The sequence below is a fragment of the Chionomys nivalis genome, chromosome 10 (assembly GCF_950005125.1).
Source record: "Chionomys nivalis chromosome 10, mChiNiv1.1, whole genome shotgun sequence".
NCBI classification, from domain to species: domain Eukaryota; kingdom Metazoa; phylum Chordata; class Mammalia; order Rodentia; family Cricetidae; genus Chionomys; species Chionomys nivalis.
The window spans coordinates 76063514-76083114 of NC_080095.1; the positions used below are offsets into that span (position 1 = coordinate 76063514).

Consider the following 19601-nt stretch of genomic DNA (forward strand, 5'->3'; position numbering starts at 1 on the left):
TTGGTGAGTATTCTCATCTAGTAGTAACAGAGTGCAGGTGACTGTGGAAGTATGCAGCATATGGCAACTGATAACTCAGATGTGGACCCACCGGATGAATAATTATCTGATGAAGATAAACCTGAATAACCAAGCTTACAGGACCACTGACTTTGAAAACTGGTTGCCTATATCCGTGATTTGCCTCATGTGCCACTTAGGACAGCTCTGGGTGTATTCCCACTGCTGTGTTTAATCTCATGTAAATATTCCATCTATTGGACACACACATAGCTGTGGATGGTCAGGAAAACGATTTCTGCTTAATTGTGCATAGTTCTGAAGAATAGAAATAATACTAGGATATTGTATATTACTCAGACTGACATAGGAGTCTCAGTCACAAAGACAACCTTTTACACAGACAGTTAGACTACAGAGCAAATACAAAGCAGGCTTGTTGCCCCTGGAGATGAGTATTTGATTGGCCTAGAGACAAATACACAAGGTCATTTCCCAGGTGTTTTGCTGATTCAAGGTCAGGATAGAAAACGAAACTCCTTGTCTAGCAACTGAGACTCTCTACACATACTCCCTACCACTCAAGGTTCAGCTCTGTCTGGGATAGTGCAAGGCCAAGCATTACTCATTGGCCGGTCAATGTGACATTCCTAGCCTAAGAGAAATGACTTGAATTATCTTGTGTTATGGCAGTGGGTTTGCCTGTGATAGAGCAGGAGCGACATTGTTGAGAGAAGGCAGCCATAGAGAGAAAGAGGTGTGAGAGCTGAAGGAGAAGCGTGAGAGAGTGAATGAGTGTGTAAAGAGTGAATGAATGATGCAGATGTATGTGTATGTGTGTGTGAAAGAGCTGCTGCTACACAGAGGAGCTATGCCTAGGAAGAGTGTAAAGTGAGCATGGTGAGAGAGCTATGGAAATGAGATGCACAGCTGGGGCTGTGTGGAGATTTGTAACCGTGTGGAGGTAAGGAAGATAAAGCTGTATAGAAAACAGATGTAGAAGAGAAATGTATGTAAAAGGAAGATATAGTCATGTGAAAAGAGATGTAATTGAATATAGAAACATGTAACAGAACAGGAGGGAGATATATGTATGTAAAGAGAGATGGTCAGGAAAGAGAGATTATTTAAGTTGAAGTAAAAGAGAAGGTTACCGCCAGGAAAGTGTGTGCTGGTTCCTTTTCTCTTAGGTTACCAGCAAAAAGTGTGTGTTTCCTTATTTTCCCCTCAGATAGAAAAGTCTAGCCCTTGGCACTTTCGTGGATTTCTTTTTATTTACCCTGGTGCTGACTGGGGGATGCCCCCAGTCAATTATAAGAGAGTTATGTAATGATGTGGGATCCCCTCTGCATGCTCTGAATACCATTGGTTAATAAATAAGGTGCTCTGGACCTATTGCAGCACAGAATAGGGCAAGGTGGGAGTTCCAACCAGACAGAGGAGGAAAGAGTAGGCAGAATCAAAGAGACACCATGTAACTGCTGCCAAACACCCGGGAACTTTACTGATAAATCATGAGCCTCATGGTGATGCACAGATTAATAGGGATGGGTTGATTTAAGATATAAGAGCTAGCTAGAGCTATGCATAAGCTAATAGGCCAAGCCATGTTTTAATTAATAAGGTTTCTGTGTGTTTATTTCGAGTCTGGGTGGCCAGGAAATGAACAAACAGCCTCTGTCAACAGAAGCCCTGTGTACATACATGTACACACACTTTTGCATAAAATCACTGTACTTCTAAAAGTATTTATTACCAAAGTTAATTATAAGATAAACATGTAAGACAGAATTGCTGTGGTTTCCTCAGCTCCCTATGGCAGACATCATACGCCAATTCCACAATACAGAGAGGAATTACCTCAGATGATGGCATTGAATGGTCGCTTGCATAGATCCCCGAAACAATGAGGAAATCATTGAGGTTCCCAAAGGATTTTACCCCATGATAATAAATCATTATTATCAGAAGAGGAAATGCTAGCAGGTTAAGAAGTGGCTCTTCACCCATCACATAGATCACTGGGATTCTAGGTTTAATGAGGGAAGTCCGGGAGGTACAGAAGTACAGCCTGGAGACAGAATGTATGCTTGGCAAACAAATGAATTCCAAAACACCAACCAGTCAAAATAAGTAAAATGTGTACTCTGTGTGCACATGTTTGTCTGTGTCAGTGCAGGGGTCAGAGTTGGATGTCAGCCATTTTTATTTCTCTCATTATTATTCCCTTGAGAAAACGTCCCTCCCTGAACCTGGAGATCACTGATTTTTAACTAGGCTACCGACTGTCAAGGTACAGCCATTCTTTTGTCTCTGTCTTGTCCACACCCAGCACTGAGGTCACAGGGCTACACGTCCACCCACATCTATTATAGGAGTCTAGAAATCTGACCTCAGATCCAGTGCTAGTGTAGCAAGTACCATTATCCACTGAGTTCTTGATTCTTAATAGATAAGTACAAACTTGTGCTTGATGTTCAACAGAAAAATGCACTGTCCTGCTACTGCTGCGCTGGCCCACAAGTCTAGCTTGGATTAGTACTCGGAAGCAAGAACTCTACCACTAATGAAATTTAGCATATTTGCTATGTTCACACCTGAGCCTAAGGTCCTGGAAGAGGCTCACTAACTCAAAATTCCAGTTGAGAAAAGCAATTCCACAGAAGAGAAGAATTACAAAATTATTTATATGTTAGGTGTTGTAGTTTGAATGTAATTGCCCCCAATAACCTCATAGGAAGCGGCACTACTAGGAGGTGTGGCTTTGTTGGAGTGGGTATGGCCTTGCTGGAGGAAATGTGTCATTATGCAGACAGGTTTTGAGGTTTCCTATCCTCAGAACACTGCCCAGAGTCCACTTCCTGTTGCCTTCAATATGTAGGACTCTAAGCTTGAGCATCACGTCTGCCTGCATGTTGCCATGTTTCTCACCATGATGATAATGAACTGAATCTCTGAAAGTGTAAGTGAGCCCCCTCAATTAAATAGTTTCCTTATAAGAGTCGCCATGGTCATGGTGTCTCTTCACAGCAGTAAAAGCCTTTAAGACACCAGGTCATAAACACAGATAATATTCATGTGGCTTGAGCTGCATGCATTGACAATTAACATGGGACCTCTGTGGTCTCATTACTACGACCACTGGCATATTAAAGTCTCAGACAGCTGGGGCTTCCTCTGGAGATTATATGTGTCTAGGAACCTGGCTTTGTAGAGCTTCCAGGGTATTTTTGGTGAACCTGGAGAGCCACCATTCTAGATAAGCACTGTGCTTTTCCTACTTCAGTGGGTACCTGGTAACCTAATTAACATTCAGACAATGAGTCAGGCAGCCTGGAGTAGTTCTTGGAAGCCTGGCTCTCTAACAAGCTCCAAGTGAAAGCAAAGCTCTTGTCTGTAAAGCATCCTTTGAGGGCCAAGGCTCTAGGGTAGTGGATCTCAACCTTCCTAATGCTGCGACCCTTCAAGACAGCTCCTCATGTTTTGGTGACCTTCTACCGTAAATTATTTCATTACTACTTCATAACACTACTATAATGAAATATAATGTAAATATCCAATACGTAGGGTATCTGATATGCAAGTTCGTTAGAGCTATAACCCGAAGGTTGAGATTCACAGCACTAGAGAATCCTAAGTCAGAACAGCATCCCTACACATTCTGCCTCTGCAGGCTCCTGACTGGGATTTCAGCAGTCTTAAGGTCTCTAGTGCAGCATGCAGTCTTGTTGCTAGACTGATGACCTTGGCCCTTATCTGACCTGCCTGCTCTCAGGGGCATAGGGTGCAGGCTTTTCATTGAGTCTGGAACACACTAGAGGCTGAGAAAGTTATGGTACCAAATTAAAACTATGAAGTAAGGACCAAAATATGATCAACTTTACATGCTCTAACTTCATTAATTGACCAATTTAATATTTATGCAATTTTTACTAAGTTAAAAATGATAGGTTACTTTCTTAGTTAGAATTTTATGACCAAGGCAACTCTGATAAAGGAGAAGATTTAATTGGGTGGCTTACATTTTCAGAGGTTTAGTTAATTGTCATAATGATTCAACATGGCATCATGCAGACAGACATGCAGCTGGAGACAGAGCTGAAACCCTACATCTTGGCTTTCAGGCAACAAGAAGTCATCTAAGTGCCACACTGAATGAAGCTTGAGCAAAGAAGACCTCACACTCCACCCTTACAGTGACATAATTCTTCCAACAAGGCCACATCTACTCCGACAAAGTCACTATCCTAACACCGCCACTCCCTATGAGCTTCTGGCTGTCAATACATTCAAACTACTGCAGTATAGGCACCTTTGTAAGATTTCCCAAATAAGTTCAAATATTGATAAATAGATTTTTTTCCTCAGTGAATGTGTATAATATGGCATATGAATCTGGTTAATGTGTTTACTATGATGGAGAGTAGGACCCAAAGGAGGACTTCTCAAGTGCGGGAAGCTCCTCAGAAGACGCTACTTCATATGCTTGCCATTTATGCTTTCTAGCTCATTATGGGGGCTGGAACTCACTATTGAGCCCCAGCACAAAGTCCCCAAGCCAGCTAAAGGAATTCATATTTCATTGTTCCATTGTGCAGAATACTTGGGAGGATTTTCTTCACTTGTTCCCCATTATTAAAGCCACATGGCTCCTCTGGCTTCATTCTTTTCTTCAATTTTGGAACATGGAACTATTTCTGATCTCAAATGCTCCAACCTCAATCGCTGAGAAAAGTTTGCAATTTGCTACCGAAATGGCCAGATCACTGACTCTGCCACAGACAATGTGGGCACAAGGATTGCTCTGACAATGCCAATCTCCATGGGCATAAAATGATGAGATCTAATCAAGGAAGAGGAACTGGGGCTCAGGGAATACAATTTATTGCTTTGGGTGTTCCAGCTGTTCCCTCATTCCGTGATTAAGAATTATCTTCTCTCTCTTCCCTAGTTTCTTGCTTTCTTACTCCATAGAAAACTTATCTTCTGGAATTTGTTCTTTCAAAAGTGACTGAGACTAGAATCTGATGAAGCATAAGCCCATGTTCCGTAATCACACAGAGACTAAGAGAAAAGCCCTGTAGCATCTACAGAGTAGAAAAACTTGACTATCAACAATGTTGCTCCCCCCACACCCAAACTTTTTTGAAGCAGGGTCCCACTAAGTAGACCTGGCTGGCCTGTAACTCACTATGAATTGCTTTGAACTCATAGAGATCTGAATACCTCTGTCTCCTGAGCACTGGAATTAAAGGTGTGCACGATCATGCCCAGCTAATGTTGATGCTTCTACATCCAAAAGCTAACAAAATATAGCTGGAATTCAACTTCTTTCTAAGTTGAAGCATTAAATGGGGACAGAATAGATTAACAGGAAGATCCTTAGGGCAGATGAAAATTATGAACAGTTATCAGGGTAATTAAAATTAGTTGATCTAAGCTGGGAGTTCTGAAACTCCAGCATGTATTAGTTCCCTCTCTCACCAACGGGACTTTAAGGATAACCACACTTAATAAACCAGAGCAACACTAGGGCCATTCTAATTGTGTGAATAGATGCTCAGCAGACACCCCAAACTTTCCAGGGCACCACCTAACTCTGCCTTCCTCCTTCCTAGGACTACGAAAAGCTGCCATTGCTCTTCCTGGATTCGATCAGCACTCTTCCAAGTGTGGCTAGCTTCCTTTATCTTAGGGAAGACTTCATACAAAGCAGTGTGCCTGACCTCAGCAGTACACCTTCACGGCAAACTGTTCTTCAGGTGTAAGGTTGTTATAGAAAAGGAAGAAGGGGCCGGGACTGGGAAACCCAGCAATAATGGATATGTATGCATCCAGTATCATACATATCCACTTTCAGGCCCATGAACACGTTGCCTTTAATTAGCCATTTTCCTAATAGCATCAATATTTATGGATTTAGTACAGGCATTCCTATTAGTCAACCACATGCTTGAGTATCCTGAATTTAAAACAGATCCTCACCCTCCTAACTCCTTTCACAGAGAGCAGTATTTTTTTGATTCCTGTTTCTAGCAAAACTCTTCAAAAGATGTGCCTGTAATTACTGTTGTCTGTTCCTCCCCTGGCTCTGCTCTTGAATTCACCCTCACCAGGCTTTTATCTCCACCACTCCAGGGAGACAGCACTCAAGGTCACGGGTGCTGACAGTGGTACCAGCTCCCAGAGTTAATTGCTGGTCCACAGTTCCAGCTACTCTTGCTTGAAGTATTTCCTTCCCGGAGTGTCGGGCCCGGCTCTCATCCTGCCTCAGCGGCTTCCTGCATTGGCTCATTGCCTGACCTCTGAATGACGGCATCCCCAGCCTCAGTTCTAAGGCTTTTTCTGTTTTGAGTGCATGCATTTTCTGCCTGGGAGCCTTCCTTCCTTTCCCAGCCTCAGATCCTAGCCATGACTTTACTACCATAAAGGGACAGCTCTAGCCCCAACTTCTTCCCTGTGGTCCAGCAATTTCCTCATTTTCACCTCCTCTTGGATTTCAAACAGCATCTTGCTTGTTTTCTGAGACAAGGCTTCACTCTGTACCTCAGGTTTCCCTGGAATTCACCATGTAGTTCAGGCAGGCTTTTCTTGTACTTGAGGCTATCCTCCTGTCTCAGCATCCCGAGTACTAGAATGACAAGCATCACCTTGGACACTAACAGTACCTTAAACTTACATTTGTCACCGATTTCTTCCCTCCTCTTGCTCCATGAACGCCTCCTCTCCATATTTTCCACTTAACTGATTGGTACCGCAATTGCTCCTTTTGCTCAGGCCCCAAACCTTAGAGCCATCATTTACTGTCTGTCCTCTCTCCTCTCACAAGCGCTCACCTCAAGGCCTCATCATTCTTGTCTTCAATCTTTATACTACCTTCAGGGCTGCCTACCTATCCAAGCCACCCAAAGGAGGATCCTTCTCTTCTGTCTCTCTTATCAAAACCCAGAACTAACACATCCAATATCAAGTCCACTTGATATTGACCCATGAACACTGTTACTTTAATTTTAATATCATGCACATTTATGTATTTTCTGAGGACATTCCCATTAGTACATCCACATGCTAGACTAGCGTGTGTTTTAAAACATTTGGGCCCTGTGTTCCCCTTTTAACTAACCAGCCCCTTGCTTCTCCTTGACAGGGTCCGGTTCCCAGGGATCACAAGGCCTTTTGCATATGTTATCACTACTGGCAGCAATAACTTTGCTTTGTTACTTGCCCATTATCACTTATATTACTCTAGCTCAAGTTTCAAGTTTCAGTCTTTCATTAAAGTCTCTTCTTAGTTCAGTGCACAACAAAGGTCCCTTCAAGATTATCCTTGGGTTCACACACACACACACACACACACACACACACACACACACACACACGGAGACAGAAACAGAGAGACAGACAGACAGAGAGAGAGAGAGAGAGAGAGAGAGAGAGAGAGAGAATTTGTATCTGTATAACCCATTTGAAATTTAATTGTTTATTGTATGTTGTATGTGCCTGAAGCCGACATACAAACAAGATACACAAAGCAAGGACCGGAGACTTCAAATGAAGAGCCCAGCTTCCCTCAATGGGCAAGTATGGAATAAGACTATCTCCTAGAAACAACACCTAAAGCTGTGGGCCTTTATTTTTGCACTTCACTTCACCATGTGCATGGGAAGGAGGTGGAGAGGAACTTCTCTTAATGCGTCCTGTATTTTTGGTTCTTAGTTCTCTCATTGTCCTTATGTCCCCTCTTTCTCGGCTGGAGGAGTGGTTATCCTCCTCAGGAACATGCGCCAGGGACGTAGCACACGGTCGCTGCGTGAGGTGGAGGAAGAATTTCCCGTCCTAGTGCAGCTGAGACCTGGGGTATCTGCTGGGTTTCAAAATGACCAGACAGGTGCAGGTAGACAGAACCTATACAAGGCAGCTGGCATCTGAACACAGCTTCTGGAGGATGCCGTATGAAGCAGGAGAGTGATGGGACCAAGACCACACAGCTAAGGGTGAAAGTTAGAAGCATTTGGTCCACTCGAAAACAGGAATGATGAACACATAAAAGACTATGACTTTTAAGGGATAAGCTCTTTGGTTGTGTTCAAGGATAGGGCAATGGTGACTTCTTCACTAGCGCTAATGAGAGTGGGAGTTATGGGTTAAAACGACCCTTTGAGAGGCCTTGATCAAATGTCTGTCTAAGAAAGTTAGCGGCATGGAAGATTGGTGGTGAACTTGGAAGGCACAGGTATTCTCAGGAGCCAATATAGCAATTAGCAAAGTGCGACACTTTCTTTAGTACACACACTTTAAAATATTTTAAATGACTTTGATATCTTTCAGAAACTGTCCTTCCTGGTTTCCTTCCTTCCATCCCTACCTCCCAGCAGAGTTCTGTTGTATAGCCCAGGCTGACCTCAAACTCAAAATCTCTTCTTACCTTTATCTCCCTGGTTACTAGGATAAGAGGCTCGCAGCACCAGGCCCAGCTCGGAAATACACTTTCCTACCAATGTTATTTAGGTTAAAACTAAATAAAAACAATCCAGGGCAAATTTATGGACTGAATTATATTTATAAAGCAAGGCACATCGCATGTGGTTTCCTAGCTTGAATAGGAAGCGGCTACTGCGATTGAGATTTGCTCAGAGGAGGGCAGGAGACAGAAGTGAGCATGTGGAAGCAGTCTCTTCCCACTTGGAGTCCTGTCCATTAGTGAGGCTGGGTATAAAGCCATTAGCCAGCCATTGCCATAGAAAAGCAGGTCCAGACTGCTACCAGCACTAGCCTGGGGGACATGATGACATCACTGTGTTTAGCAAGGGCTTTGGTTGACTATGGGAGAAGTTTTTATTTTAAACATATTATACATATCTCATCTCTAACCAAAATTGCTCTTACTTGGTTAAACTGTCCATGAAAATCTTGAATATTGTGTTTACAGGAAAGTAGAATATGTACTTCTTAGTCTGATACCCACTAATGTGGCCATGAAAGTCTCTGAATGCATAGGGGTCTGGAAATAGGATGGATAGAGACAGGGTTTAATATCAAAAAGCCATACTGTTGTCATGGTTTCCCAGAGCCTCAAGCACAAAGCTTGCATACCTAAGGAAGAAACCTTAGATTTATTTTCAGCTTGATGGTCTGCCACTGAAACTTTTAATTGAAGCCAAATGTCACTCTGTACATAGGGCGAGCAGAACGACCAGAGGCTGGTATCTTCTGAGGCTGCTGCTGTGGGCAGCCTGGACTCCTTCCTGTCTGGCTCCCCAGATCAGTTCACTGCCTTTCCAGGCATCTTGAGTCTTTGGTAATTTAGGGCAAATACGGCAGCAACAGCCCCAACTGAAACCCGAAGCATCCTGCCATCCAGAGAAGCAGACACTTGATTCCTTCACAGATAGCAAAATACATATGCTGAGCTCTAAGGAGAGTGATTTCACTCGTCTCAATTAGTCTCCAAAGTGGAAAAGCTGCTCGGTGCTTATGTAAAATATAATATGCCACATGATACTATTTGTTACTTCACAAGTTTCCAACACATCGCTTTAACACCTCCGAGTCTATAAATGCACCCTGAAGCAGAAGCCATACTAAGCATAGCTAATCAAATCCGAATCCTGTGTTTCTGGAGCCCTTGCCATCATCATACCTGGGGGGGGGATGATGTCTGGGGGGACAGATGGTAACCTTGGTCTAGGGTTAGATGTGCAGGGAGTCTCACCTCCACCCTAAGCACGTGGGGGCTGGCATTTGGAGCGTGGTAGATGTAAGAGAAGTTAACAAGATGCTAAATAACATTTTTGAAAGTGAAGATGAAGACCCTGCCCTAAAGTTCACCTTCATTCTCTTCCAGGACTAAGGGAGAAGGGAGCCTGAGAGGCCAGAGAAGTCCCTGACCTTGAACTTTATAGGAACAGAATAATGTCGGCAGTCTGTGTCCAAATCTCCTGTCTTGTCCCTCTCAAACACTAGGGTTGCAGGTATGAGATGCCACAATGTTATATTGTTTTATTCTCTCTCTCTCTCTTCTTGTTTTTTTGAGACAAGGTTTCTCTGTCCTGGAACTCGCTCTACAGACCAGGCTGACCTCAAACTCACAGAGATCTGACTACCTCTACCTCCCAGGTACTGGGATTAAATATGTGTGATAACACACCCAGATATATTATTTGATTATTAAAAGACATTAATAAAGTCATAATAAATAACAATTCAAGATAATTAGTAATACTGTTTAAAAAATACTGAAAAGCCGATTTGGAGATACAGAAAATGAAACTTAGAACATAGAGGTTTCAACTTATATTGAAACAACAAAGAACATTCTAGATCATCCTTTTCCCTTGCAAGCTGAGATGCAATTATTAACCGAAAAGTCTTACTTGTTAGCCACCAGGCGCATGACGGTCCAGTCCTTGGGGAACATCTCTGGGCGTATCAATATTCTGAACACGGTAAATATCTGCAGTAGAAAATCCTGGGGTAAAGAAGGAAGCGGCAGTTTTATTTATTTATCATAATTGTCAACATGTACCCAGAGAGCACCATAGTTGCCATTCTCAAAGCATCTCCAGAGAAGGGCACCAGGGGCAGACCCCTGCAGCAGAAGAGCCCTGCCTTCCCCCCATCCCACCTCACTGTCCATCCTAACTGCCCCTCATCCTTCTCATTCCCAGGAACAGGGGAAGTCTTTTATCAGACATTTTCACAAGCTCTACAAATGCAGGTCCGGGAGACAAAGTGGAAAACTTGTTCCAGAAGACAAGCAGACAAACCCTTCCCCTTTCTTCCAGCAAAGTGTCCCAGATATTAGAGTTTCTCAACCTAGGGGCATAATAATTTATCTTAGCTCGGCTAAACGGTTGTTGAAATTTGGAAGGTTATTTTCATAGAAGGATCTTATGTAAAAGGCCATATCTTTTAGAAGGTACCGTTGAGAGGTGCAGGACGGAAAGGATGGGTGTGTGTTTAGGGAGTCTGTGTAAGCTTCCTTCATGCATCGCATAGAATATCAGTAATACTGTGTGCTGAGTTGGTCAGTGACAAGTGTTTGCCGGCTCTGAGAACAACAAGACACTCCCTATGGAGACACCAGACCAGAGCGCAGAAGTGTAGAGCATCTGACAGTCTAGGAAGGTTCTCACTTTTTTTTTTCCATTTTTCCCTCTCTTTTATTTATTTTAACTTAAAAGTTTTTTTGTGTAGGGCTGGAGAAATGACTTGGCAATTACTCACTACTCTTGAGGACTTGAGCTCAGTCCCAGCACACACATCGTGTGGCTCACAGTTGCCTGTAACCCCAACTCCAGGGGATTCGATAGCCTCTTCTGGTCTATGTGGGTAACGGCACTCGTGCGTGCATGCGTGTGTGTGCCCCCCCCCCACAAAATTAAAAATAAAACCTTTGAAACTTTAAAGATTTTTTGTTTGAAAAGGACAGGATGACATTTGCCATGCAATGCTATGTGTAGCACATAAGCACTTTGGAATAGTTAAGTTCAGTTAATTAGCAAAGGCTTTGCCTTGTAGAGTTCTCGTGTTTTTATAGGAACACTTCCACTTTTGACAAGAATCTGTTGTCAGGCTTGGAAATACCAATCACCAAACATGGAATTAGCACTCCTTTAAGCAATACAAAAGACAGGACCCCGAGTAATACAGCACACGATACTGAAAAGACAGGAGGGGACAGACAACGTGTCATGAAAGAACTGGGGCTAGCTACTAGAAAGGGGACCCTCCCAACCAAGTCTAGCTTAAATGTATCAACTAGCAACCTTAAACGTTTATTCTGTGTGACCTTAAGTGATTCAAGGAAAATACATTTCTCTAACAAGCTGATAAAAGGCAAAGGTGTGGTGTTCAGAAAGAAAGGCAACTCCAAACACAAGGTTTGTATTTACAGATCTAACAAACACTTCATGTTAAACATGTAAGCTGCCTGAATAACAGTAGGGCTGTCACTCAAAACAACAGAAGACCGTTAAAAACCAAGAAGCACGCAGTAGCTTTCCACAGTGTGTGTTTGTGTGTGTGTGTCTGTGTGTATGTGTTTATGTGTGTTTTTTTTTACACATTCTAACAGCTTCAATCAAGGTCACAAACAGTTTGACAAGAATTTATTTCTTTGGTATATAGTATGCAGTATGTGGAAAGTCTAGACTTTAATGCAGGCTCAGCAGTTACATCAACAGCTCAATGACGTTGGAAACTTATCTTTGAGCATTTGAGCTCTCACACCTGGGAAACCCAAGGGCTTGGGGTCTCCTGCAGCTAGAAGCGTTTTGAAAAACATCAATACACATGTCTACCTATACATATAGTACTCTGCTATTTTTGTTTCTTCTTTTTGAACTGTAGTCTCACGTTTCCTGTGAGCATGGGTTGCTAAACGGAGCACATTCCACCATGGTACTGGGACACAGCCGGTATTTGCCTACCGCATTGTGAGAGGTTCTAGTTCTTAGTCAGCTTCCGTATTCTCAAGTGCAGGACCCACATGCTGGCATTCCTGCCCGTGCCTAGGACACTGCTGGTTCCTACTCTGTCCTCTATTTCTCCGCTCCAGCGCTTTCTCTACATGTGTGCTTTGGTAGAGGCAGACACCAGTGTTCTGCGTACATAACTTACGGATTCATTTTATGCTATTAAAAAGAACATTTCTATGTCCAACAATGCTTATCTGGGTAACACTAAATACCAGGGTTCCACATGGACCCATTTAGAAAGTGGCAGCCTGGCAGGCGTCTTTCTGTGTGTCTGTTTGGTTATGTGACACACACAGCATGGTAAGTATACAACGTCACTCTTCAGATCAGTGTTCGAAACAGAGAAGAAATGGGAAGTGCTGCTATAATAAATTATTTTTTTCCTGTGGCACAAGTGGTTCAGCAGGAGAGTCTTTAAGAAAACTCTTCAAAAACAAAACAAGGAAGAAAAGACCCATGTTCAAACAAAAAGGAAGGCAAGAAAGGTTACTGTGATCTGAGAAATTCCTTCCATTTGCTCTCTTATAAATATTGGATGCTTTACTGTCTGGCAGTGCTCTGTTAGATGCCACTATCCCCGGCCAGTTAAGACACACATTGAAATGCAAGGATTAAAAGCGTGCCTGGGACTTACCAAAGAAAGGCGCTCAAGCGCAACATTTTTTTTCGTGGCAATGCCTTGTAAAACACCTCTTACATGTTAAGAGACTGGGCCTTTTGCTGGACCTCACAGACAAGAAAATAAGACACCTTGAGGTCACTTAAGACTCTAGCCTATTGTGTACTCCGGCTACTTTTCAACCTGCGCTTAAGAGAACAATGAAACTACAACTTTCCTTGCCTTGGATTTAGTAGTCAACTATTAAAACCTAAAATAGTGCACAGCTATAATCTTCAATTATGTGCTCTTCTATACCTCTGACACATGAGTGATGCATGTGTGTGTATGTGTATGTACGTATGTGTGTATGTATATGTATGTATGCATGTATGTATGTGTGTATATATGTATGTATGCATGCATGTATGTGTGTATGTATGCATGCATGTATGTATATGTGTATATATGTATGTATATGTGTATGTATATGTATGTATGTATGCATGTATGTTAAGGTCATCATTTTCTGAAAACAGTAAGTAGAATGAAAGAGACCTCCTAAAAACATATATCATCACAAATGCTGGATGCAACACATGAATATTTCTGATAGTTTTATTGTAATATGGTCAGTTGGAGTTAATGACTTAATCTCTTGTAAAACTCTATTAAAGATTTCTGTAAAGTATCCCCCATTTCTTCTTCATGTGATGCTTTCTGTGCTGTCCAATTAAAGACAGCAAAGCCCTCTGTTAGGGATAGACACAGACACAGGGACAAACTTCAAGGTACCCACTTCAGGCAGGCACGGATTCAGACTCAAACAGCAGACAGACAGGGACTACAAGAAGACACAGGGATAGTAAGATAGAGAGTTCAAATCTGGGCTTGACCTTGGCCAGATTACACCAAGGGGAAGTGCTTTCCTGATTTCTGACTTAATGTGACAATGCTGCATAATAGGGGACTCTGAGTTTATTATTAATGCATGCAAACGGACACACTTTCTCCTTCTTCATGGGACCCATGGATCATGGTATGGATACATGTTAACCTAACAGCCATGTGGATGCATGCATGTTCTATGAACTAGGAGAACATGGAGAGCCAGGTATGTCACACCAAGGGAACACATGCCAGAAGCAACATGGGGTATTGGGACTGTAAGGGGTAGGTACAAAACATGGGTATAAATGAGAAATAGGGATAATTAAAGAAACATAAATTAGGAAAGAGAATATATAAATAAAAGTTAAGTAAATAGGGATTTAAAGACAATAAGGAGAGAAATTACTCTCCTGCCTTTCCCATGATAAGGAGTCTTGAATTTATCCTAAAGGCAAAATGGAAGCATTGACAAGCTCTATGCAGGGCGTAGAGGATTAAATTTGTGGTTTAACTTTTCTACATCATATGCAAGGTGCTTTGTGTGTTGCATGATTGTTATGAGATGTCACGAGTGTAATCCCCCAAAGCCATTGGCTATAGGGATCAGAATCCCACAACAAAAGATGATACCGTGTATTAGGATGGCTCAAAATAGAAACCGGCTCATGAAGTCAGACTGAAAAAGGAATCTTAAGATCATGAGCACAAGCAGAGCTATCCCACAAAGCATTGCAGGGCAGGTAGATGACCGAACAATGGGCAGGGCATAGCCCGCAAAGAACCTGTTTCTGTCAGGTAGGCCATATGCAGTCAGTTGCTACAACACAAATTCGATACAATTTTCAAACACATAACAGCCTTGATACCAGCTTTGAACTCAATTAAGGGGCATTAGTAACATTTATCATGTTAAAATTTGCACTCTCAAAATGGAATTTTGAGCCATCTCCCAAATCCTCTTCAATCTTTGAGAGTAGTAGAAGCATTGTTCTATAATCAATATACACAAACAAAGAGAAGTCCCGATAATCGTATGGGAGAAGATGGCTCGCTAATGCAGGCAAAGACTGGGAAAGAACACTCATTCACTAAGCACAGAATTATGTTCCAGGTTTAGGACCCAACGACATGGCTGCAACTCAAGCGGCAACAGACTCTGAAAATACAGAAACAGCGAGCAGCCCAGTAGAGAAGGTGGATGTCTCCTGTGAAGACTGAACCAGAGTAGGCATGTTAGATAGAAAGGAATCAACAAAACCAAAACGACATGGAGGAATTACAAACGACATACATGATCTGCTAGGAATAGGCAATGAAAATGTCTGGAATTGACGGTATTTAGACATTTTTGATAGTTCTATTGTAATATGGTCAGTTGGAGTTAATGACTTAATCTCTTGTAAAACTCTATTAAAGATTTCTGTAAAGTATCCCCCATTTCTTCTTCATGTGATGCTTTCTGTTGTCCAATTAAAGACAGCAAAGCCCTCTGTTACGGATAGACGCAGACACAGGGACAAACTTCAAGGTACGGGCAGGAGATAGGTTTGGAAGGCGGACAGAAGACAGTGACCCTGCAATAAAGATACTGGACTTGGTCCAGTCAAGTAACAGAAATTGGTAAGATGTTTAAACTTGAATTAAGGGCAGTTGTGGTGGTACAGTCATCTATAGTCTCAATACTTAGGGGACTTTGGAAAGAGGACCACTAGATTAATATCAGCCTGGGATACCCATCAAGTTCTAGGTCAAGCTAAGCTAAGTAGCAAGTTCTAGGCCAGCCTTGGCCACATGACAAACTCCTGCCACGAGAAACCATATAGATTGGGTAGAGATTAGATCTGAATTATTTTAATAGCTAATACATAGAGAATGGATAGTTCCAGAATATGTTTAATTTCATGCCTATATCAAGATCCCTGTGGCTCATTATGGAAGGTCATGATCAACAAAGAGCAGGAGTTTCCGTGCTATATATGAAACACCAAGGATATGGACAGGACCTTAGGCCCCGGTACAAAGTGGGTGTATAATGAAACACTACCGACTGCACAAAGAGAAAAAAGGACTTAATCACTACCCAGTGATTGCTTTTGTTCATTTTTAAAACATGTCACATTCTACTGAAGAAAGAAAATGAAACAGTAGAAGCTTCCAGCCCTCAGGTTTTTGCTCCCTCCCACACACTTGTGCTCTGACACCGTGACTCACGCCACTCATACACAAGAACCTGAGGACCAAGGAGAAATGGCACCTGTTCCAAAGCTAGGAGTCACTGCAACAACAACCCTACAGACACTCAGCTTCTTTAAGCTAGGAGTCACTGCAACAACAACCCTACAGGCACCCAGCTTCTTTAAGCTAGGAGTCACTGCAACAACAACCCTACAGGCACCCAGCTTCTTCAAGCATAAGTGTAGCTAAAAACCATTAGTCTCAGTTGTTCCTTGAGAACTACGTACTTGTGAAATTCAGTTTCATTTGGAGAACCATTTGGGAAAAGCTAAGGCATAACTGGCAAGAAAAAAGGGAAAGGAAGGGACAGCAGGAATGAAGAAGGGCAAAAATCTCCACGAAAATCCAACACATAATTTGTTATTGTCAATTTCAAGTGTGTACAGCCTAAGACTTAGCATTACGACTTCCAGATCCATGAACCAGAATAAACATCTTTCTCAGTTATCCCGTCTCAGGCTTTCTGTTACAGCAACAGAATCTGAATCAAGTCAAGAAGCTGATTTCTGTTTACCCCTTTTGGAAACTGTAGAGTTACTCGGGACTTTTAGCATACAATCCAACATTGGTCTACTTCTTCATCAAATAGCACTATGGTAATTTGACACCTGCCTTAAAACTACTGTGTTGAATTTCAAAGCTAAATATCCAATAATTCTCTGCTTACTCATTTGGCCTGAGACATGGCCACTCTGGGACTAGAAACACTTTAGGATGTTTCAAGAAGTGACAAATAAAATTTGTGGGAAATTGAGAGCAAAGACTGGGTTACTGAAGTTCAGGGAAACTTTGTGCTTAGATAGCCATCTGAGCAAGGAGCTGAGGACATCCAGAAGATTCCTAGCTTTCCCAGTTAACTGGGAATAATGGCATTAATCAACCTTTAAGGAGGTGGAGGACGAAACACAAAGACTCAAGAGGACTCAGTCGCATGCTTGGCTCACGGTTGGAGAGTGGGAGTTATTCCCTAACTGCTGGCTGTTATTGTTTATAGAAATCACATTAATTGGCTAAAAAGTAGAAGGTTTATGTGCTCTGAAGAGAAGCCAAAGTATTCACATTTATTTATAACAATAATATGTGTGTGTTCAATAAAACTTTATTTGTAGAAGTAAGCAGTAGGCTACATTTGGCCATAAGCTAGATCTGCCAATCCCTAGGATCATCTAAACTTCCCAAGGTTGAATCTAGCTCACTGTGTAGATCTCTCCCAGTAGAGATTATGGGAGGGTATAACAGTGATCTATCTACTCCCAATACAAGATGATTTGATTATCTTTGATATTCCTACTGTCTAGCCAATGTACTCAGCAAATGTTTATTGAATAAAATAATTGACATCTGCAATACAATAACCGGTTCTACCTCATGTGTTCTTTTGGAGAAGGAGTTAATATTAATCACTTATATGAATGGTGCCTGCTTCATATTTAAGTCTACATACAGTGTTTATTATTAGAGGTTTGTAGGTCTTTATTGTAATATTCAAATCTAAAAGGATTCTAAAATGCTTCAGTCTTATAAGCTATTTGGAGCAAAAATCATAATTTTTTGTTTGTTTTTGTTTTTCAAGACAGGGTTTTTCTGTAGCTCTCGAGTCTGTCCTGGAACTAGCTCTTGTAGCCCAGGCTGGTCTCGAACTCATAGAGATCTGCTTGTCTCTGCCTCCCGAGTGCTGGGATTAATATTTTTAAAGGTTATCAAGTCCTGTCAATTCAAGTTCCCAAATTTATTAGGACCCTGAGTCTATGACTGTCTTTGTCTCGACTATCCTAGTCTCTCTCCTGTTGCTGTGATAAATACCATGCCCCAAAGCAATTTGGGGAGGAAAGGGTTTATTTTAGTTTACATGTTATAGTCTATCACAGAGGGAAACCAAGACAGGAAGTCAAGGGAGGAAGTAGAAACAGAAACCAACCGAGAAACACTTCTTTCTGGCTTATCCCCTCTGGCGTATTCACTCATCTTTCTCCTACAGCCCAGATCTAATTCCGAGGGACAGCACTACACACAGTGTGCTGGGCCCTCCTGTATCAATCACTTAGAACTGCCACACAGACACTGACCACAGGCCAGTATGATCCAGCCACTTCTTCAACTGAGGCTCCCTTTCCTAGGGGACTCTGGGCTGTATCAAGTTGACAGCTACTACTAACTCTGACACATGCCACTGTCATTGCTAGCTTGGATTGCTGTATCGAAAGCTTTATGTGCTTCGGTCTCCTATGTGGACCTTGGCTAATCCATTTTCAGCTGTCCATCCAGACAACTGTGATCACCCATTCATGCCCTCAAAATAAAGTCCATATCCATTCCCAGATTTTTATGCTTTATGACACTGTTTCAAGAGGCTTTATGTTCCATCAAAGAGTGAACATATATTGGTTGAATGCCTAGGGACGTGACCTCAGAACCATGAACCAACCAGAGCTTTAAATATCAAGTAATTTAAAACCTAGTGGCTGGAGAAGTCACATAAACAAACAGACAAAAATATCCTAGGTTCCAATAAGTGTTTAAAAAAATACAGTAGTGAGCTATGTGCTGTATCAGGGCATTGAAGTGACATTTCACTGAGTTGTTCATTTGCTCATCCATTTTACAGCTTGGGGCATGGATCTGGCCCCATTTGCATGTTGAAATAGTTATATCTGCAGCCCAGGTAGGAGCTTAGTTAGGAGCATAGTCCTGATTGTTCTATTCTTATCCAACACCTCTCTTGCACACTTTCTTGTTGGCTTACGTCTGGGTTGACAGCAAGCCTATTTGTTATAGAGTACTATGTGTGCTTGCCCTCAGGGTGTTCATGACAAATGGCAATGGTCCCTTAGAAGAAGAAGACACTTGTGCCTAGTCACATCTCCACTGCCAGGGCAAGGGTTGTCTATGTAGGAGGTTCTCGGTCTATATTTCCTGAACAACAGATGAAGAATTAATATCCTTAAAAAATTCTCCTGGTCTGAAGGCCAGGTCATTTTGCAGAGGAAACTGTATGTTCTTTGAAATAGGGTGCCACATGACTGAAGTCAAACCCACATGAGACATTTCACTCGTTATTTCTATTTGCTTTGCTGTTAAGATGAATATTAGAACATTAAACACAATACCTGGATTAAACTAAGAATGCCTTTCAATTTGTGTTTCTATATTTTTGAACTCCCAGGCTATAAACAAAATCATAGCCTTCTTTTGGGAAAACTGGAGACATGAAACCACAAACTTCGTAAGTAACATATACTTTTCTTTCAATTATCTTAAGTAGCCAGTTTTAAGTAGAGAGTTAATTAGACCACTATCATCCTTTTGATATGCAGATTTTCTTTCCCTGAGAAGGTAAGTTCTCAGATTCTCTATGTACCTGTAATCCTAAATGACTCTGTCTCTCCAGTCAGAAAGTT

General features: G+C 41.9%; 1 protein-coding gene across 3 annotated transcripts in view; it reads right to left on the bottom strand.

Annotated features, from left to right (window-relative positions):
* Window positions 1-19601, bottom strand: part of Dock4 (dedicator of cytokinesis 4) — a 390974-nt gene that overhangs the window by 76886 nt on the left and 294487 nt on the right. For all 3 annotated transcript variants that reach the window (XM_057782100.1, XM_057782101.1, XM_057782099.1), the window contains exon 27: window positions 10374-10468. In XM_057782100.1, the coding sequence (XP_057638083.1) occupies window positions 10374-10468 (95 nt within the window). The remainder of the gene's footprint in view (window positions 1-10373; window positions 10469-19601) is intronic.